Source organism: Cnephaeus nilssonii (genome assembly GCF_951640355.1).
Source record: "Cnephaeus nilssonii genome assembly, chromosome: 6".
In the NCBI taxonomy this organism is placed as follows: Eukaryota; Metazoa; Chordata; class Mammalia; order Chiroptera; family Vespertilionidae; genus Cnephaeus; species Cnephaeus nilssonii.
Window position 1 is genome coordinate 12,068,505 of NC_137077.1, and position 22,398 is coordinate 12,090,902.

Below are 22,398 nucleotides of genomic sequence, written 5' to 3' on the forward strand. Positions count from 1 at the left end.
CCTGGTCATTTCCCCTCTCCAGCGGCCATCTCCCGGCTCTTGCCTAAACCAAAGGGAGCAGGAATGACTGCTGTCCTCGCCTTTCTGGCCCTTTCACAGGCCGCCTGCACATGCCGCCCCTAAGAATGGGCTCATTGAAGCTTTGCTCCTGAAGTTTGTATCAGCAGTTCTGCGCATGACACCTTTGTCAGCAGAGGAACTGGTTAGCTGGGTTCAGGCGTTGTCCAGTGGGACCTGTGTTCTGTTTTAAAACAGCGGTCATGTGAACACAGAGTAATGCATCCTGGAGTGTCCAAGCTCCAGCTTCCAGGCCAAGAGGCGGGTGGAGAGCTGCGGCTCTGCCATCCACTGGGCAGGCCCGTGCTGGGCAGGCCAGTGCTGGGCGGCTGACCGGACGGACACCTTCTGTCTTAAGCATTCAGGTGGAACTGGAAGCCGAAGCAGAGAAGATGAGGGTGTCCCAGCAAGAGCTACTTTCTGTGGACGAAGCTGTTTACACGCCAGACTTCGATGTGGCTGCACCACAGATCAACAGGAACCTCATCCAGAAGGCCGGCTACCTTAACCTTAGGAGGTGAGGATGCCGTGGCCCGCCCCGTGGAGTGGCTAAAGAGCTGAGTGCCTCATCAGAGAGTGGGGTGGGGGAGGTTGGGGGGAACTCCCACTACAGCACCCCTCCTGCCTGGGACCTAGGAATAGTCGTATGAGTAAGAGCCCAGCTTGTGGACTCCTAGACACCACAGGCCACCCCTGCTCCTGGTCATCATGGCCATTGGTGGGTTGGTGGGGACTCGGTTGCCTCATCCATAAAATAGAACTGATAGTGCACCTGTACCATAAAGTTGCTGCAAGGGTTGAATGAGGTATTTCTTAGCAGGCAGCAAGCACTCAGATGTTAGCTATGACCCTCTTTGGAAATTAACTCAAGTAATTATTGGGGCAGGGAACCTAGTGCCTCACACATAATCGCTGCTCAGTAAATACTGAACCAGGTCGTGTATTTGATCTCCCCGCATCGGAGGGTGCGCAGAGGAGCTGTGAGCGGTTTTCTTACTGGGAAGAGCCCTCAAAGGTGTGGAAGCTTCTTGGTCACAGGCCCAGTGATAGAAAACTCCACAGGGTCCTGGTGTTCTTTGCCAGGAACCGGATTTTCCTCTTGTAAACAGCCCACAAAACCAGAATAACATCCGGTTGGAACAAAACAATCTGGTAAAAGCCCCCAAGGTTCTTATACCAGAGGTGACCCTGGTGACTAAGTGGCTATTGGGCAGTGCAGCTCCGTGTCTTAGAGAAGTGTCCTTCCAGGGTCAGTTCCTAATGGTGACGGACTAATTCTGTTCATCTGGCTGAGGAGCAGGCGCACCGCCCACTTCCTGGAGTCGGCCCTGGGACTGGCATCCCCGTGTGAGCTGGCCCATAACCTCCCAGATCCTCCAAGCTCAGTTGCACATCTCTGCTGCTCTTTGCACTTGAATTATTTCCAAGCAGTTTTGCTCTAAAGGAACCCATTGTTTATAAAATGTCACTGATCCCCACAAAGGACAGCAGAACTTTGAGGTGCCGCGCATGTTTCCTAATACTAATGGGCTCTCACACAATCCTTGCAGTAAAACAGGACTGGTCACCACCTCCTGGGAGCGGCTTTACTTCTTCACCCAAGGCGGGAACCTCATGTGCCAGCCCCGGGGAGCCGTGGCCGGCGGCTTGATCCAGGACCTGGACAACTGCTCCGTGATGGCGGTGGATTGTGAAGACCGGCGCTACTGCTTCCAGATCACCACCCCCAATGGGAAATCGTATGTCACGTGGGTTCCACGTGGGCGGAGAAGCAGTGTAGTGACCCCACCCCGGCCCAGGGCCTCCTGGCTCACTCCTCCCTGGGAGCGGCTGTTCTGGGCCGTGTGGCCTTTGGGAGGGCGGTTTTGTGTTCTCTAAGCACGTGACCCATATGGGATCCGACCTGCCTTACAGGAGTAGTACCGGCGAGGATTCGTCTGTGCTTAGCTAAGAGGTGACCTACGTGTAAGAGTGATAAAGGTGGCTGTTCGAGGGCACAGGCTCTCTTCTCACAGGAGGCTGTGGCTCCGCCTCCCCGCTCCTAGACAAGCATGTGTGTGTGCACTGGTGCGGGGCAGGGATGGGGAGGAGAGTCAGGAAGACCTGCCTGAGGAGTCAGGGTTTCCAGCTGAAACATGGGAACAGGACGTTCAGCTGCGGGAGGGTCCCTCCTCAGCATGCTGGCCCCATACATCACCGGCCCTGGGGTCCTACTTTCCCGATGGCAGCCTTTCACGGTGGATCCCATCCCAGGGGAGCCCTCTCACGTAGAGCAGGGCTCTAGGAGTTGGAGGCGGGCGGTGCTCCGGGTTCCCCTGCCTGGGGGAGGGTGGCCCGTCCCTGTCACAGCCGCCCTGCTGGCATTGGCTCTGCTGGGGTTGCGAGTTGAGACTTTATCTGAACTCGGGCATGGGGGGGGGGGGGGGGGGGGGCATTGTTGACCAGCTCCTCCCCCATCCTGGCAGAGCATTTTCCTTCCTCCCTGCGGGAAGTAAAGTGCAGGAAATGAGCTGGGAGTGAAGATGCCGTTTGGTTTCTAGTCGTGCTCCTAAACAGTCACTGAGTCCTCTGGGCCTCGGTTTCTCAGTGTGAAATAGGGATGAGATCCCTGTTCCCCGTCTCCCACAGATGAGATGGGGACAAAGGAACTAGATGTGGAGCCCTTCAGAGTTAACCCCCGCAAAGGCTGTCGGTAGTACTTGTCTGTATTCCAGCCCTCCTCACGCAGCCTTCTCCGTTCTTGGGGAGGAGGGAAGGGGCTGCTGTTCCCTCTTTGGGTGTGGCTGGGAGGGGTGGCTGGGAGGGGTGGCTGGGAAGGAGGGGCCGCACTGTGAGAACCACAGGCTTGGGCCCGGGGTCTGAGCCCAGCCTGCTCCGTTTATAGACCAGAAAGCCAAGGCCCAGGGAAGGGAAGCGTTTGTTTGTGCAGATGACAGAGCCAGACCCAGACCCCCTTCTCTCTCCTTCCCATTTTGCTGCCTTCCTGCCCTTCCCCCTCGGGGCCCCAGTGGAGTTGTTTGGTGGAATAATCGTCAGTCACTGTGATCTGGGAAGCACTTACTTGGATGCACTTTATTTCAGGGGAATAATCCTCCAGGCAGAAAGCAGAAAGGAGAATGAAGAGGTAAAGATTCTGTTTGTTTCACTTCCTTCTCACTGTAGTGGGGGACTCGGGATTCAGCAGGTCTTTTAATGTCCTCCACAGTGGATCTGTGCGATCAACAACATCTCCAGGCAGATCTACCTGACTGACAACCCCGAGGTAATCAACAGCGCTTTCCCTGCACCTCACCCTTTAATCAGCCTGGAAGGTGAGCGTCTGCCTCCTGGGACTGAGCCTGTCTTCCTGTGGATTTTTAGGCAGTCGCCATCAAGCTGAATGAGACGGCTCTCCAAGCAGTGACTCCCATTACAAGTTTTAGGAAAAAACAAGAAAGCTCGTGCCCCAGGTAACTAACGGACAAAGGAAAGCGAGCTTTTGTGGAGCCAAATCAGGAACTTGACACAAGTCATTTCATCCTCACAAGCCCCCGGGGGGTGTCCTGCAGAAGCAGTAACTGGTCAGGAAGGGTCCCGGGTGCACGGCACAGGTGAGGGCAGAGCCGGGATCCAGACCTGCCTGCAGATGTCCCGCCCTCCCCTGGACCGCGCTGCTGCAGCCCGAGCGCACAGGACCCACATGAGGGCGCTGCTGGTCGGGAGGGGCCCCGCATTTTCTAGCAGCATCAGCAAAGCTAAGGAACCAGAACACAGTGGAGCAGAGCGGAAGGCTTTGAGAACAGGGTGGCAGTCAGAACCAGGGTAGCTCAGGAGGCACACGGAGGCACAAGGCTGTCCCTGCGACTTCCTGAGAACCACAGGAGTGCAGAGGGAGCGCGTCAGCCTGGCTTGAAAGGTCTAATGAATGACGGAATTTGAGCTGGTGTTTGAAGTACGAGAGGGTTGGGTGAGCAGCGTAATAGGGATGGAGACAGAGGAAGAGCATATGGTATGCTGGGTGTAGCTATAGAGGGGGAGTGGAGAAGGAGGCTCTCAGAAATGAGAGCCAGGTTGTGGTTGAATGCTAGGCCAAGAAATATTAATCATTCCGTTAACATTTCTGACTACTATGTACCAAGTAATAAATATTATTTAGCTATAACCCCTGCCCTCAAAAAACTCTGTCTCCCAGGGAGACAGATACAAACAGGAACCCAGTTGTACTGTGATCAGCAGGATAACAGTGCAGAATGCTCTGCAGCAGAGCTACCTGTAGGTAGTGGGGAGATCTGAAGGATTTCAACCAAGGAATGAATGTTTTCCAGAGAAGTACTTGTAGAATGGTGTGAAGGCCTGACGGAAGTCTCCATCACCATTCAACAGTATTCATTGGATTGTAAAGGCGTAAGATTAAAAGGGATTTGTTTTCCCCTCCTCTCTTCTCCTATACTCCAGCCAGAACCTGGAAAATTCAGAGGTGAAAAATGACAACACCGTTCCCAAAGCGACCGTCAGTGTACCTGAAGCTGAAGAACTAATTGCGCCTGGAACACCCATTCAGTTCGATATTGTACTTCCTGCTACAGAATTCCTTGATCAGAACAGAGGGAGCAGGTATGTGCTGTGGGCGGCCTCTGGGAGACATGAACATAAATTTGGCCCCTCCAGAGACCTTTGCCGTTCTGCCTTAGAGCTTGGTGCTAAGTGTCCTCTCGCTGACCTGTAGTGACCGTCTGACTCTGGCTCCCCCCCAGGCGTATGAACCCTTTTGGTGAGACTGAGGATGATGCATTTCCAGAGGCAGAAGGTACGTGGTGCGTTTGGTGTGCTTACTCTGTCCTCTGCACAACCGCCAGGGCCACTGAAGCCAGATGTGACATCATGTTCTAGAGAGCGGGGACTTGAAATATGTTCATTGTTCTCGGAGAACTCATTAGGACTTGGGTAACAACCGAGGAGAAGCTGTTGCACCACTAACCACATTCATACCTTTTGCACTCCTGCACTGAAAGTTGCCAAGACTAAATTTGGTGTCACATTATTACAAAAACAAATTCAGAAGATAAAATGATCGCCTTAAAATGCAGCCTGGGTGAGTCATACATGTGCTACTGCATTTCAGAAAACCAAAAACACAAATCACTCATTGAATTTTAAGATCACATGAATGTCATTGGTTTAAATTCATATCTTGTTTGGTTTACATCCCGGTGTACATCAGAACATACTCAGTTGAGCTGACCATAACCTCATGCTCCACAGAGAGGACTTGAGCTCCCAGCCAAGGCAGCTGAGTAGCTAGAAGAGCTGGCAAGACCTCAGTGTGACCCAGCAGCAGGCCTGGAGCCTGAGAACACCATCTGAATGAAGTGCCACTATTTACATGTAAAAGGAGGACTTAAGCATTGGCACTTCTCAACCCTTTAGGCAAAAAAAAAAAAAAAAAAAAAAAAAGCTTCAAACCTCTCTCTGCTTATGTCTAGCTGACTTTTAATGCAGTTCAGTTTGTGAACAAAAATTTTCAAACTTGTAAAAACGCTTCATATGAGAGTAACCATTTCAGTTATGTTTTCCTAGGACATTTTTAACTCGTTATTTTTAGGGGCTAGAATACTAATGGGAGGGCAACTAGGCAAAAAGACTTAAAGTGGCAGGTAAATGAATTATTCTGACAGAAAAAAAGAACTTTTAAACTGTCTTCATGGACTTGCCGTCATTCAGTTTTGTCAGGTGATACGCTGTCATCAGGAAGCCAGTATTGGAAGTTCAGGAGCTCAAATAAGCAAACTTAGTTTGGGATCTCCATTCATTGTGGAACATATCACTGCCCTTCAATCATAAATGAGTAAGACCGAATGTCAGGTCTTATTTTCTTCAAATAAGTTTTCTTTTATAAGAGGACTTAATCCATAGGCCAAAGGAAAGGATTTCTGTTGGCCAGTGGGAAAAGTCCTATTTTCAGAGAAAAGACATGGTGCATATACTGCCACCTTCGTGTACTCACCTAGGTTTGGTGCAGGAGGCTGTTTACCTGGTACCGCTGTCCTACTTCATAGATGGAGAAAAAGCAGGCCTTCTCTAGTCTAAGGAAGTAGCTCCAAACAGACAAAGTGTAGACAACAGAAGACTCAGCGCTTCGGCCGTTTGCGTGGGGCTTGTAAAAGCAGAGTACTCAGAGATTGGGGTGGGAAGCCTCCATAGGAAGCCGACCAGTCCTGAGGTCTGGCGGCTGCCCTCAGACCAGCAGCCATGATGCTGGGTGCAGGTCAGCAGGCAGGACATGAGTGCGATCCTGAGCAGAAAATGCTCTCTTGCAGATTCTCTTTTGCAACAGATGTTTATAGTTCGGTTTTTGGGATCGATGGCAGTTAAAACAGACGGCACTACCGAAGTGATTTATGAGGCGATGAGACAAGTGTTGGCAGCACGTGCTATTCATAACATCTTCCGTATGACAGAATCCCACCTGATGGTCACCAGTCAGATGCTGAGGTACCTGCGGCTTCACTTTGACTTTCTTATAGCTTCCTCAGTCCCCTCTGGAGGCACGCTCCCCCACCTGCAGCTCATAACTAGAGCATTTGACTGGAATAAGTGTACTAGTATATTTCGATTTTGTAAGATGTATTGGATAGAAGATGCTCCCTTAATGATAATCTAGGAATTTAGTGGTGAGTGAATCCCATTGTTTATAAGATTGCCATCATTCTAGAGTTACTCTCTACATCTCTGAACTTGAAAATGGAAGGTGGGTTGTTTGTTTTTATCATTTCTCAGAGTACTATTTATAAATAACAATGAATATAGGACACAGAACTGCCTGAGATAACTAACCCACCACAAGAAAATCTGTTCAGTATTTGTTGGACTGAAAATAAAGAAGCCAAGTAATTTAACTACCTGGTTTGGGGGCTCAGGCAATAAGGTCTTCATGAACATGGCAAACGACGGTCAGGACATGGTTAACAACAGAGGCTTTAGGATCTGCACTGTCCAGTACTGCAGCCACAGGTAGCCAGTCTGAACTGAGATGTGTTGTCAGTATAAATACAGGACATAGCAAATCTCTAAGATCTCGTCCTGCCCCCGAGAAAGAATATAAAATATCTCATTAATAATTAATATTTTAGATCTATTAAATAATACAAATGGGTGCTAGAAAAATTTATGTATGAGGTTTACATTCTATTTCTATAGGACAGCACTGCATTAGAACCAGAATGTCTAGGCTTACTTCTGGCTTTGGCATTTACTAGTTGTATGACCTTGGGCAAGTTATTTAATCCCTGTGCCTTGGTTTCTTCAGCTGTAAAATGAAAATAACTGTATCTACACCTCCTAGTGTTGTCATGAGGAATGGATATGAAACATTTACAACTGCAACTGGCACATAGAAACTGCTCAATAAACGTTAGCTTCAAAGAAGTTAACTAGGTCTTGGCAAAAATCAGGCCTTTTCCTTGGTTATAAACCTTGTAAGAATTGGGTTCTTAAGAATAAAACTTCTATTTATTGACAGCTTTTCTCCAAGTATGGCATGGATCTTTTATAGGCATTGGTTCATTGTTCTTATAATCTCCACCAAAAAAATGAGAGCAAATATATATAAAAACACTGAGAAACTATAGTGCATCCAAGAACACTATTAAGAAAGTTCAGAGACAGCCCCACAAACTCTTCTAAGTTCATCCAACATTTGTGATATAATGTATCTGTTAAAATTTCAGGTTAATAGACCCTCAGACTCAAGTATCCAGAGCCAATGTAAGTACCCCCACACTTGCCCATTTTAGTGATTTCCTCTATTCATCCTTGTAACCACCTTAAACACAAATTAAATGACTGCCACTAATAGTGCACTTTTTTATGACTTTTTCCATGGAGGACGACTTTGTCTGTTGTTTAGTTCCAGTTTGTTGCGTGATATTCAGTCTGTTGTTTTTTCCAGTTTGAGCTCACCAGTGTCACCCAGTTCGCTGCTCATCAAGAAAACAAGAGACTGGTTGGCTTTGTGGTCCGCTTGCCTGAATCCACAGGTGGAGAGTCTCTGAGCACTTACGTTTTTGAAAGCAACTCAGAAGGCGAAAAGGTCTTATTTTTTTCATCTTAAGATGCCATGAGATCTCAGTATGAAAGAAAGATATTTAAAGGGCGTTTTTTACACCACTGCCTGGATAGTTGACTATTCTGCAAGTCCCCATTGAGGAGTTTAGATAATAATACCTCCTAGGAAGGCCCCACAGAAACAAAACTGCCTGGAAGTAAAATTTCCCTGGGGAAAATATGTACTAACCAAAATAGACTGAATAGTTAAGAACTTGAATGCTGAGATATAATTGTTTAGTAGAGCTACCAGTAATTGTTAAAAGCGGTTCCCCTCAAAGCAGAAGTTACAATGGAGAAAATCTAGTCTCAGAGAGCAAACCAAGGAAGCAGACATCAAGAAAGTACATCTAAATTGTTCTCTTGTTTAGAAGAAAAACTTTGTGACTGCATTCGCTTTGAATTAATCAAATTTAACCAATCCTTTCAGCAAGTATCTGTTTGCCACTGTGTGTGTGAGCATGCAGTGGCTAATGTGGTCAAAAGACAAAGGGAACAGCATCCTGTTAAGAATTTCCAATGCTGGAGTAACTTCAGTTCCCACTGGCTGGATGTTTTTTGTACGCACAAATTGGCAACAGGAGACCAGGGACAGTAGACATGTTGACATGAGTAGACAGTGACCTCATTGTACTTTTATAATCACATCCCCCCCCCCCTAAAATTCTTTATCCTTTTCTACCTTTGCCAAACACCACTTTTCTTGTCTTTTGCAGATATGTTATGCTATTAATTTGGGAAAAGAAATCAATGAGGTTCAAAAGGTAAGGTCCACTTTAGTGCTTGTTTAGCAGCTACTCGAAAGATACCTACCTGTACGTGTTAGGGTGTCTCTCCATATGTGAAATGATGCTCACTTGGCAGTGTGGTCAAGTTTGGGATTTCCTTTTTATGCATTCTAACCACATTCTTAATCAGCTAGTTCCACATGCATTGGCAACACATGTGGAGTTCTTAAAACCATCACTTCTGTAGCTCTGGCTTTACTTATTTATTGCTTGCTGCTGTTGCCTAGATTTCCTGTCTTTCAAAGTAGGATGACACAAGCTTAAGCATCTATCATGTGCTCTTAAGCCTTGCTCCTCAGTCGTCACAGGCTGGCAGCACGGACACACATCACCCAGAGACTTACCAGAAATGAAGATTCAGACCTCCCTGTCTTTCAGCAGCTTACAGTCTCATCCACCCACCAAGTTTTTAAGAGCCCCATTTATAACAAGAAAAACCCTGGAATTAGAGCAGGGAGCAAGACAGATCAGTTCCAGCACCGAGGGGGGGTGGGCACTTCTGTAGAGTTACTGTCCGGGAGAACTTCCTGCAACAATGGAAAATATGCAGATTGAATGTGGCTAGTGTGACTGAGGAACTGGACTTGTAAATTTTATTTGAATTTAAATACTAATGTAGCTAGTGAATACCGTATTGCTATGGTTCTAGTCTACAGGGAGGGCAGAAGGACCAAGGACTGAAACTGATGTACATGAAATGGCAAGCACTGCAAGTTAGTATTTTATGGTCTAGACCTTTTCAGTTAAGGGCCAGATAGTAAACCTTTTGGGCTTACCGTCTGTCTCAGTGACCTCAACTCTGCTGTTCAACACAAACACTGCTAGAGATTGTATGGAATGAATGGGCATGACTGTGTTCCAAAAAAATGTTTACAGAAACAAGCCTGATGGCCACAGTTTGCAAACTCTTCGTGTAGATTAAAAGAGAGAAAAGACAGTTTAAAGACAAAACAAAGATATGTTGTGAGAGAAGTCCTCTTTGGACTCGTTCTGGGAAGATTAAGACGACTTGGCTAGGTGGTGATATTTTTGGCTGAGAGGAGAACCAAGGCCTACTGGATTCTAGGAATAATGCAGTTGAGTTTTTCAGAGAAGCAAGGAAACCTACCTGAAGGCACACACATAGGCAAGTGAGAAGGAATAAAGCTAAGACTACAGACCATCAAGCCAAGCCAAAGGGGTGTTAAGTGCATTTTAAGTGTTTTCTTTTCTCCTTCTTAAACTCCCATAACTTCAGGATCCAGAAGCATTGGCTCAATTAATGCTGTCCATACCACTAACCAATGATGGAAAATATGTACTATTAAACGATCAACCAGAGGACAATGATGGAAGTCCACGTGAAAATGCAGGCGCAGAATCTGAAGCATAACGCTTGCGCTTTGGGGGAAGAGCACCCAAGAAGGAGAGCTACCTCCTTAAGGGTTTTCAACTTCTCTGGTACACAGGCCCACGAACTGATTTCAGAACGCTGACAATCGCTGTGGAATGGACTCTCGATGCCTTGGTACTGAGACTTGGGAGGGAAACAGTAAGAAATGGTTGACAACATTTCTACCCATCTACAAATGTTATTTTAGGTGCTTTGTGGTAAGTCCTTTTCTTAGATTATTACTCAGCGCTCAGAATGAAAGTTATGAGAAAATGCATCGTTCGCTGTATTTGAATGTCATCTTTTTTCAGTTTCCAGTATCCGTTTTTAAAAATGGCAAAAGCCTAGATTTATAATTAAACACTAAATATTTCCTATTAATATACTCTATTTTTGTATTTTACTTAATAAGCTTTAAGTGCCTGTCATTCTGAAAATTGTGTATTTATAATCAAGCTTCTCATAATTGGACCTAAAGAGCATTAACCTGTGCAGTTAGATGACGAGCCCTACTTTGAGGCTCGAGCACTAGCAGCAGTGCAGGTCTAGTTTTGGTCACTGTTCCAGGCATCATGCAATAAAAACTAGCAGATGAGTCCCACAAAAGATGTTCAGTTTTACAGTGGATCCTTAATGAACCAGCATTCACAAGTTTACGATCCTTTAGATGTTATACTGTTTTTAGTGGTGGATCACCATGAACAGCTCTGCCAGGTCCCGTTTCTTCTGAGCCAGACCCTCCTCAAGGAAGGGGCCAATTAATTTTAAAACTCACTTGAAGAACAGTTGGTTTAAAGTTCCTATTTCCACTCTGGCATCCCAGCCCACTCCACCATTCCCTCCTACCCATGAAATAAGTATAATGATCTTGAATTGGTACAGTGTGTTTAATTATAACCAAGTTCAACAGAATGTTATTGTCTTTGTAATAAATTAACCTAGCAGTAAATGCTAGCAAATAAAATCTATCATTCTGTTTCTTTTGCTTTTTGTGGTTATTTTCTAGAACATCCCTGGAAGAAAACTAAAGTTGGTTATATAGCTTTAACAGTTAATTTGCAAAAACTAGGGCAGAATGAAATCACAGCAGAGAGGATGACTATCAAAAAATACCTCTATTCAACCTGAGTAGAGTAATGGGATCTCAATGCCAAGTTTTTAACAGGTGTTGCTCTTAAAATGGTGGGTTAATAAAACAATTTTTGCAACCCCAAGTTAAGTTAATGTTATACAGGATCCATTTGAGGAATTCACTTCTATAATGTGCACCATCACAGACATAGTGAGCTGGTCCAAGTCAGTAGGAAATTATACACCAATGCCTTACAACTTATATATCATAATTATGTCAAGTCAGAAGTTCTCTAACAGGCTGCAAGACCCACAGTCCTCTGAATTTCTTTTTCTTGCTTAGAACTGTTCGGTTGGGAGGGGAAGAATCTCAAGTCATGAACAATGCTGGAAACTAAAATCAAGCTTAAAAAAAAATTTTTTTTTAAAGAATGAGTGGCTTAACTAAGCCACAAAGCATGCAAATCATAAGAAAAGCAGACTGAAATTCAGTACAGTAAGACTAATCACAAAAACACCAGAGAGAATGAAAACAAAAAATTAACTGAGCATATTTAGCAAGCATGACCCACAAAAAAATTAGTATTCAGAATATACAATTGGGAAAGGACAGTTTTTTCAATAAATGATCTTGGGAAAACTGGACCACTATCTTACACCACACACAAAAATTAAGTCAAAATCAGTTAAGACTATAAAATCTGAAATCATAAAACTCCTAGAAGGAAAACAGGGTAAGCTCCTTGACATAGGTCTTGGTGGTGAATTTTTAAAATCTGACACCAAAAGCAAAAATAAACAAGAGGGACTGACTACAGATTTTGCACAGCAAAGAAAATCAACAAAATGAAAAGGCAACCTACTGAATGGGAGAAAATATTTGCAAATCTTATCTGATTAAGGCGCTAATACCCAAAACATATAAAGAATTCATACAACTCAGAACATTCTGGTTAAAAAATGGGCTACAGATACATGAAAAGATGCTCTACATTATTAATCATCAGGGAAATGCAAATCAAAACCACATTTCACAACTGTTAGAATAGCTATCATCCAGAAGAAAAAAAATAAGCATTGGTGAGAATGTGGAGACAAGTGTTACTGGAGGGAATGTAAATTGGTATAGCCACTATGGAAAACGTATGGAGTGCCTCAAAAAATAAAAAAATATAAAACTACCAAAAATGCAACAATTCCACTTCTGGGTGTTCATCTGAAAAAAAAAAAAATTCTAACTCGAAAACATCCGCACCCCCAAGTTCACTGAAGCATTATTTACAATAGCCAAGTTGTGGAAACAACCTAAGTGTCCATTGATGGATGAATGGATTGACAAACTGGTATACCTCTACAATAGAATAGTCTCCAGCCATTAAAAAAAAAAAAAAAGAAAATGAAGTCTTGCCATTTCCAACAACATGGACCTCGAGGGCATTATGCTAGGTGAAATAAATCAGAGAAAAATAAATACTGTATAATCTCTCATGTGGAATCTAAAATAAGTAAAAATAAAAGCTCATAGATACAGATTGGTTAGAGTGGGAAGGGAGAGTAATGGGTGAACTGTTTCTGGTTTCATTTACATAAATTGAGTTTTTAAAATCTGATATAGATGCTTCATTAATGCTTAATGTTTTTCCCTCATTTAAGGATGAGAGCATTGCTATAGAATGTTTCACTACACACAGACCTTATAAATGTGTTCTAGAATGTATAATCCTTGAAGATGATCCCAGAATTAAGACATCAGATTGATACTGATGGAAAAATAAATTTCGTCTACTCTCCTATGTCTTCACTAATGGGAACTGGAGCTATCAAGTAAAGGAGGTGGTGAAGAGCCAAACTATTAAAATAGAAGAAAAAGTTTATAAACTTGCCCATATAGACTTTATACACTACTATAAACTAAACTCAACTTTGCCATCACCATCTCTCGTTTACTGAGTCGTCCTATGACTTCACTTAATCTCTACAGATTTCCCACTTATTCTGGATTTTGTTTTTAACTGAAATCTTTGGCAACCTGTTAAACTGTTCCTAACATCTAAAAACCTTTGTGAGTTTTTTTTTTTTTTTTACTGTAGCATTAAAACTTTCTTTAAATGGAATACCGTCAATCTAAAACTTTTTCAACTTTAGCTGGGAAAAGAACTAAAATTATTAAAACTGGTTAAAGTCTACCTTTTAACACTTAGCCAGCCGGGCATAAGAGAGAAACATGAGGATGTATGTGATGGTATTATCTCATCTTTCTCACAATCTTACATCAATCAGACTTCACTGAGGACAATTTCTGCTGCTATTTAAAAGGCTCGTGTCTCATCTCCAGCATAATATTTAAAAGGCACTCATTGCCCTGGCTGGGTGCTCAGACGGTTGGAACATGGTCCCGTACACCAAAAGGTTGCAGGTTCGATCCCCAGTCTTTGATTCCCGGTCGGGGCAAGTACAGGAAGCAACCAATTGATGTTTCTCTCTCACGTCAATGTTTGTTTGTTTTTTTCTCTCCCTTCCTTGCTCCTTCTTTAAAAATCAATGAAAATATATCCTCAGGTGAGGATTAAAATAAAATAAAAGGCACTCAATTATTATTGTTTTAGTTCGACTCATGTTTGCAAATGGCATCTCAGTTATTTCTAACATTAAACACTGCAAACTAATGATCCCTCCCCAGGATTAGGATTTTAAGTTAATCGTGTAGGTTCTTTTTATATGAAAAGAACAAGCAACAGAAAGATCAAGAAGGTACAAAGGAAAGAAAAAAAAAGTCTTCATTTGGGATGCACGGAGAGGAGCCGACAATAATCATACTTCAAATTCCTTGCCTATGTGCATGCAAGTACTTTTTAAAAAAAATATAGAGTCCATATACTTTATTAAAGGGACTCTAAAAAGGTTAATGTTATATACTGTTTTAAGGTATTACATTTTGAGGGGAAAAAAATATTTTCAATTTTGGCCTGGCTGGCATGGCTCAGTAGTTAAGCGTCAACCTATGAACCAGGAGGTCAAGGGTCAATTCCCAGTCAGGACACGTGCCCTGGTTGCAGGCTTGATCCCCAGTGTGGAGCATGAATGAGGTAGCTGATCAATGATTCTCTATCATCATTGATGTTTCTATCTCTCCCCGCTCCCTTCCTCTCTGAAATCAATAAAAATATATTTTAAAAAATTATACCTATTAAGATAATTTTGAACATAAACATCCAGGGGAAGTAAATTTTTGAAATTATATTTATTGTTTTATTATACATATTGTATTCTATTAGAACTGAGGAAAGGGGAGGCCCCACTCAAGTAACAAACTTGCCATCTTTTACAAAATTTAATTAGCACTGACAGTGTTATGGTTAGCATTTAATTCCTGAGATTTTGAACATTAAGTTTTCTGTGAATTTACAACAAATGCTCACACTAATTTTAAATTACAGTATGTCTGAAAAAAATGAAAATAGCATTAATATGTTAGCAAGGAAAACCATCATCCAAATGTGTATATTAACTTAAGTATGAAACTCAAGCCTTGTTAACTCAGCACTTTAATACATTTAAATATATGTAATCTTTTCAGAGATTTTATTTCAACTATGTGCACTTACTATAATTTATCCAGACTGTAGTGACATTATTTTGACAACCTATCACTTTCTTCTCAACTGCCAGTATCCATACAGTCAGCATGTGAATTCTATCTAGGATCGATAAAATAACTGACATGTGTGGAGATAATGAACAAAGACACCTGATTCTCTTGTAATTACATTTTCTATCCCTTTTAAATTCTATCCCTTTTAAAGGAGATGATTTTAGGGAAGTTAGAGGGAAAAAAACAGAAAAGCAATACTTTGCTACGAAATGATGACAAATTTGGGAGAATCCAATGCAAGATCATTCATATAAACATTTACAACAATGAAAATATAAATTATTAATTATGCAGCATGCTTTAGGGCCATTTCTACAGTTAGAATGAATTACAAATATTAAATGCCTTTAGTCCATTTACTGTCCATAATTCGGTAAGTCACATTTACACAATTAAAAAAAATATTTCCTACCTATTCGTTTCTTCTGACTTTTAACGTGAAAGCGTTTATCTTGGGCTGGGAAAATGACCCTGACTGTAACCATGAATATAGAGAGGGTATTGTATACCTGTTCCAAAAGCTGGAAATCAAACAACATTAGAATTACTTACAGGATTTACCTGAAGAAATGCTTCATAGGTAAGTGCAATGGAAAATCAAATATTTCCCAAAATGACGTTAGTATTACATGTAAAGTTTTAAACTTCCTTGTTTTCATTGTAAATGTATGCATTTTATATTAAAAGATTATATAGGCCATGGTTAATAACCATTTAACTATTAACTGACATAAAGCTTTACAAAAATAAACCTAGTAGCTTGCTGGGAGCTAAATTTACTCAAAATCTTTCTATACCTTTTAAAGCAGTAAATGATTTATTAGAAACTTTATTATCACAGTGGTAATTTTTTTAAAGCCTGCACAGTGCTTAATCTGATGTCTTAGATTATACTTGATTTAAAGAAAAAGTCTGCCCAAGCCATCACCAAGATTTCAGTTCAACCTAACGAAGAAGAAACCTGAGTTTGGATGTAAAACAAGCAATCATTCATTTTTCTCAGGTATCATACATAGTGTCTTCAACACAAAGTGAAGCGTCAAGTAGAACTCTATGGCTTTATCTGAATTATTTTCATCCTGTGTATGAAGTAAATCTTAAATTTAAAGCGGCTGTTAGAGGTTAAATGTTCTCAAAGCAATGTAAACTAGTATAAAATGTCTCACCGAGACATCAGTAGCTCTTGTGAATCCCATGAAATTAACAATAAAATCAGTTTATACTGTACATAAAGGGTACATAACACACTGTGCCTCATCTCCAGTATCAAATCCATCTTCATACAGTCCTTTTAAAATATTGATATGTATGCTTCATAAATTTCAGGCTCACTTCCTTTTGTTTAAAACGTATTTACTGGCTGTACATAGCATATGCATTGAATTTCCAATGACTGGACAAATATGCAAATATAAATTCTAAACATTCATGTAGATTACAAGAGATCTGAGATGGCAGTTTAGGAATCTGGGTTGGCCCTTTTATAACTCCACTTCCTAGGCACATCTGGCCTAAAGTCCAGGCAAAAATCCAACTTTAAAAATCTCATTCTCAACCTTTGAAAAGTTGAGCCTTTGGAAGAAGAATGGACTCCTCTTTAGAGCACTGCCTTAAAGAGTCCCAACATATTTCCCAGAGACGTGGCCCAGGAAACACTTCGTTAGCTTACTAACATCCATGTCACTGGCAATAGTAATGACACATTCCGATGCTGTCACGGGCACCGCATACCATCAGGATCATTTGACAACACGATCTGCAGGCACAGTGCTGTCAGACAGGTCTCCATTGCTTGTTTTAATCTCTTCTGGAAGCGTAAGTGAAAATAACAATGGTCATATTTATGTTCATAAAAAATTAAGTAAATAAAAATTGAGAAGAGCTGTATTGCTAAATTTCAAATTAAGAAAATGTTGCATCTATCAAATATTTCTCTAATATCACAAATTATATCTAGATTGCCTTAATTTTTTTTTAAAGGCTAAATATTGCAATTGTCATGTTTTGACTGCTTCTTAGAGTATAGATTTGTGAGAGACAACAGCATCGGGGGGGGTTCACAATGCATGGATGAACTGTTATTACAGTGTAGGCTGTTACACACACATAGCTGCAAATTCATATATAATACTGTCCAGACTAGATAACTTTTCATTAGTTACAATTTACTTTTAAAATCAATTATTTATTATGATTGTGATAAATTCCTGGCTTTTTGTGTAAAATGTCACATGCACATATTTCTTTAACAGTGAAAAACTATGTGACTAATGTATTCAGCAACTATGACTTCATCCCTGAGCAAACTTTAACTAAAATAGAACAATACAGGCAAATGAGAGATGTACATCAACCAGAAAGAACCCAGAGTTCCTTAAGTCCAAAGCAAGGTGTTACACGGAGACCTTGGAACAAGGTCTGGCACCATGAAAAGCTGACTAAATTCTTCCAAATGGCTTTGTTAAACATTATCTTAGAACCGAAACATAACATATACATATTTTCATTTAATAAATACTATCTTCCAGGTAACAGCCTGAAATGATTTTTCAAACACACAATTATTTACTCAGTCTAGATTCCAAAAATGCCTGCATATGCTCCTTATAAATAAGTAATATTTAACTTATGGGAATAAGATGGTTGGTATGAGTGGTCTATCCAATTCAATCACCTCTATTCAATGTGAAAAAAATAATTGTAAAATTTGACAAAATAAGATTAATAAAAACATCTTATTTGATTAAATATGTTTTGATTTGATTTATGAAATACAAATAAAAAGTAAAAAAGAGCAAACATGAAAACTTTCAACTCAGTTACTTACTATACCTAATTTTGAGCTTCCAAGTGAAAAGGAAAACCTAAATTACTTAATTTCCATGAAAGAAAAAGGAAACATCCATTCCTCAGAGAAGACAACTGTTCCTAAATTTCAAATCTGAGAGAAATGTATCATGGTGGTTGGCACGGGGAGGAAGAGGGGACAGTGTCCTTAAGTATGAAACACTGAGCAATGTTCTTAAACAATAAAATACACAGATTGAGAAAGAGAGAAAAAAAAAACTCATGGATATGAACAACAAGGGGTTGAGGGAGGTGAAGGAATGTATGGGGGATAAATGGTAATGAAAGGAGATTTGACTTGGGGTGGTGAACACAAGACAGTGTACAAATCATGTGTTGTGGAATTGTACATGAAACCTCTATTATATGTTAACCAGTATCACCCCAATAAGTTCAATAAAGAGGAAAAAAATTAAAATATATAAGTACTTTCCCACTGTCCTACATAGAACACAATGGACAGAATCCTTTCCTACATGACTCGAGCTCATTGATATGACTATTGGTTATTATGGCTGTATTACACTCTGACTCTCCAAGGCTGGCTGTGGAGAGCAGGAAGCTGTGCCTATGTCACTAAATGGCCCCTGCCACTTTATAACTTCCTAATCACCCATCTCATTCAATGTCTAGTTATCAGCAACTCTGACTCTAGCAACGTTTAATGTTTCCCCTCCAAATTGTTCCTTCTCACTGATATAGGGAAGGGGTGAAAGATAAACAATAAGCTTGTTAATTTTATTTAAATTAAGGATGAATGAAACTGAATATTGAGTTACTCCAGAATGAAATTCATTACTATGTCACTTTCTTTTCAGTTTCACAAATGACCCGTGTAGGTTTTATTTTTTAAAAAGACATTTCTAGTCTGAGTTATTTTTCAAAAGGTAAAAGGAGCTGAAGTCTGACCAGATAAAATGGGGGATTAGTGTCTACTATAAAGGAAAGATTTATTGGTTTTTCCAAATTTAAGCCACTCACTGACCTTCCTTCTCTTTCTTTTCTTGGTTTTCTTCAGCCGCAGTCTTGTCAGCTCTGAAGAAAATTCTTGCACTGCTCAGTGAGAAATAGAGCAACTCAAATTCCTAAGTAAATAAAAAAACTTTGAAATGAAAGCTGAAAATGCTTATTATAAGCAAAATATCCAAATCATATTTAATGTCTCTTTTTTATTATTTCTAAAAAACTCCAGTAGAAATCATAAGCAAGAAACTGAACTAAATAACCCATCCACTTTTAAGATCTGAGTCAAATGGCTTCCAAATACCATTCATTTTAAAATATATTCTGCCCTAGCTGGTTTGGCTCAGTGGATAGAGCATCCGCCTGTGGACTGAATGGTCCCAGGTTCGACTCCAGCCAAGGGCACATGCCTGGGTTTCGGGCTCGACCCCCAGTAGGGGGCGTGCAGGAGGCAGCCGATCAGTGATTCCCTCTCATCATTGATGTTTCTAGCCCTCTTTCCCTCTCCCTTCCTCTCTGAAATCAATAAAAATATATTTAAAATATATTCTAATTACCTCTATTCATCTCACTTACTATAATGGAGGTTTTCATATGATTTATGTTTTTTTCAGGTATCAAAAGGTCAAAGCAGGTTTAACTATTACTCTTGTCTAACCTGTAGATAGACATCCAGTCGCTTCTGGGTGAGGTTCATGGTTTGTAGTAGTTTTTCATCTTGACTAGCTGACTGCACATTCTGTTGTTTAGCAACTGCTCTTATCTCCTTCAGGTACTTCTCTCTAACAGACTGGAACCAGTGAAGTGAGTCAAATTCCCGGTATTGATCCAAAAGCTTTAGAATGTAAGCCACACCTGCAGCCATTAGCAAAACCAAAGCAAAATATAATGAGTACAGAAGTTGTGTTCTACTCTACCAATATTAAGCTAACCATTTCAAATTAATTCTCTTTTAAACTACATTTTATAGCATAAGTGAATAATTCTAGAAATGCGGCTTAATTCCTCCTTTAAAAAAATGTGCAAGTATAAAAAATGAAAAGCAGGTCAAGCAAGAAGAACAAAGAAATGAGATAGCCATGAAAATCACCTGGAGACAACATATGGCTGTAAGGATGGGAAAGTTCCACTGCTAACTAGACAATGAAGGAAGCTACTGGGAAACCAGGAAAACTAAACACAAGATGCTAAAACTGTAAATAAAGCCTAACTGTTAGTCCAACTACACTAAGTGCTTAGCAATACTAAGGGAGCATGAATGATAGTTACAAATTACGAAAAACAAGTATCAAGCAGCTAAAAAAATAAACCGTAAATACTGCTCGTGAAAAAACAAATCTACAAAGAGAACACAGATCTATTCTCTAGCAAATCTCTCTAAAAATCCATCATAGGAGAACATAAAACAACAGGAAAACAATTCCATTAAACTTACCCATGGCAAAACCATCATCAGTAAAAGCAGCTCCAATTTTATTTTTTTTATTCAATTTCTCCTTGCAACTAATGGAATGCTCTACAAAGTTGAGGGTCTAAAAAGATATGACAACATATTAGAGAAACAACTGTGCTAAAATATCTTCAGAACTTAGTTACCAAAACAGAGATTTCAAAAAGTATAAATAGCGTCTCTTCTAGGTTCCTGTCCTTTTGATTTGAAATATTTGCCTCTTGGAGAGGTCACAATCTGTGCAAGTATTTCTAAGTTCTTTAACCAAGAGACCTCCCCCCCCTCAATCACTGCTTCCCCAAACACAGTGCCTTTAGTCACCATAAAATATCATGCAGATTTTACACATGAGGACTATGAGGCTTGAGAGGTTCGGTAACTGGCTGTACTCTAAGTGAAAGTTGGGTTCAGAAAACTAGGCCTGCCTTACTTCAAAGCGTAAGTGCTCATAAGCATGGCAGTTCTTACTTCTGCCCACCCAATGCATTCCAAAATACCATTATCATATTCTTGGGTAAAAAGGATTAGTAGTCATTTGGGTAAATGAATGCCCAAAAGAGTGCTTCCCTAAAATTCAGCTCTAATCCCTCTCTGATCTTATCATTTATTCAACAAAGATTTGCTTATGCTTACTAATTAAGTAATTACGATTACAAAATGAATACCATCAAAAAGTTCACGCTCTCGAGCAGCACTCTCAGCAATGGCAGACATGCTATATATCTTGGATTGCCCAATACAGTAAGGCCCTAGCTCATAGAACCAATGAGCACTTGAAATGTAGCTAATAAAACTGAGGAACTGGATTTTTTATTTGATGAAATTTTAATTAATTTAATTAGTTTAAGTAGCCACTTATGTATACCTACATATCGTAGCACAGCTCTAAAAGGATAGAGAGACCTGTTTAAAATTATGATACAGTGTGATAAGTACTATAATAGCTTAGGCTGGAAACAAAGAATCAAGTTTCACTTTTATTGCTTATAAAACTTACTCGGCAAAAAAAAAACCACAAAAACTTACTTGGCAATTAACTACATATTTGTGAAACCTTTATCAACTGTTATTTTAGCGATCTCACTTATGTTTGTCTTTTTTCTGGAATGGATCATAAGCTCAAGCACAGGAAGTGCTCTTAACCCACCTGGTTTTCTCCATCACTAACTGAATTCTGACAGCTGCCCTGGAAACTCCACTCTTCCCCAGACTCACAATGATTCCCCATTACTGTTTACTACGGCTTGAGTATACTGCCTTCAAATTTTAAATAAATAATGGTTTGAACTCATCCTAAGGTAATTTACACTGTTATCAAAGTATAACTAAGACAGGCTCCTCCAGTTTGACACTAACTTAAATTGGAAAGATAACACTTATCAGGTAAATATGGACATTTTTGCTATATGATTATTGTGATAGAACATCCTACCTAATAAAATGGTAATATGTAAATTACCATCACTCCGCTACGTCCACGATTGGGCCAGAGGGAGGTGCAGGGGGCGGGACTCGGGGTGGCCGGGGTAGCTGATTGGGCCGGCAGGACACTGAGCTAGCATCGCCAGTGGCGGCGCGAGCTCAGCGTCTGCGCCATGGCTGTGCTGCGGCACAGAAGGGGCCTCTGGGGCAACGAGCTCACGTCCCGCCGCGGACCATCAAAAGCGGGGGAGCTGGGTGCCTGTCTGCTCCGGCACCAGCGGACAGGCACCCAGCTCCCCCGCGATCGAAAGCGAAAGCGTATAGGGGACCCTACACGTGCATGATTCAATCATGCACTGGGCCTCTAGTTAATAATAAATGTATAAAAAACCCAGAAAATTCATGAAGAAAAAGCTGTCAATAGGCCATCAGCTACTTTCAATGGCTATAACATGCAAGAAGATATGTGTAATTCAGGCAGCAATATAAAAGTCATTACTCTTAAAGTTAACCAAAAGCTGCTAGTACATCTGCTTAGTGATATTTAGATTTCAGATCTATCCATTTTAAAAACAGCTTTATATAGAAAAATTTAGGGAAAAATAACTCTTACCACTAATATAGTTCTCTAATTTAACTCCGTTTTCCCCACTGTAACCATTCCTTTTATAATGCAATTTTGGGTAACTTGAGC

At 41.0% G+C, this 22,398-nt stretch overlaps 2 protein-coding genes across 4 annotated transcripts in view; one reads left to right on the top strand and one right to left on the bottom strand.

The window, feature by feature from the left end:
• Positions 1–11,268, top strand: part of APPL2 (adaptor protein, phosphotyrosine interacting with PH domain and leucine zipper 2) — a 40,415-nt gene extending 29,147 nt beyond the window's left edge. Inside the window, exons 10-21 of one of the 2 annotated variants that reach the window (XM_079774131.1) lie at positions 416–574; positions 1,608–1,796; positions 3,139–3,181; positions 3,263–3,319; positions 3,418–3,506; positions 4,492–4,650; positions 4,791–4,843; positions 6,354–6,528; positions 7,764–7,800; positions 7,985–8,125; positions 8,856–8,903; positions 10,165–11,268. In XM_079774131.1, the coding sequence (XP_079630257.1) occupies positions 416–574; positions 1,608–1,796; positions 3,139–3,181; positions 3,263–3,319; positions 3,418–3,506; positions 4,492–4,650; positions 4,791–4,843; positions 6,354–6,528; positions 7,764–7,800; positions 7,985–8,125; positions 8,856–8,903; positions 10,165–10,299 (1,285 nt within the window). In that variant the 3' untranslated portion in view covers positions 10,300–11,268. The remainder of the gene's footprint in view (positions 1–415; positions 575–1,607; positions 1,797–3,138; positions 3,182–3,262; positions 3,320–3,417; positions 3,507–4,491; positions 4,651–4,790; positions 4,844–6,353; positions 6,529–7,763; positions 7,801–7,984; positions 8,126–8,855; positions 8,904–10,164) is intronic. The other variant, XM_079774130.1, reaches the window with a different exon arrangement.
• Positions 11,269–15,101: 3,833 nt separating this feature from the next.
• Positions 15,102–22,398, bottom strand: part of WASHC4 (WASH complex subunit 4) — a 61,383-nt gene continuing 54,086 nt past the window's right edge. For both annotated transcript variants that reach the window (XM_079774281.1, XM_079774282.1), the window contains 4 exons: positions 20,268–20,364; positions 19,491–19,687; positions 18,855–18,954; positions 15,102–16,829 (listed from right to left, as the gene is read on the bottom strand). In XM_079774281.1, coding sequence (XP_079630407.1) covers positions 16,762–16,829; positions 18,855–18,954; positions 19,491–19,687; positions 20,268–20,364 — 462 coding nt within the window. In that variant the 3' untranslated portion in view covers positions 15,102–16,761. The remainder of the gene's footprint in view (positions 16,830–18,854; positions 18,955–19,490; positions 19,688–20,267; positions 20,365–22,398) is intronic.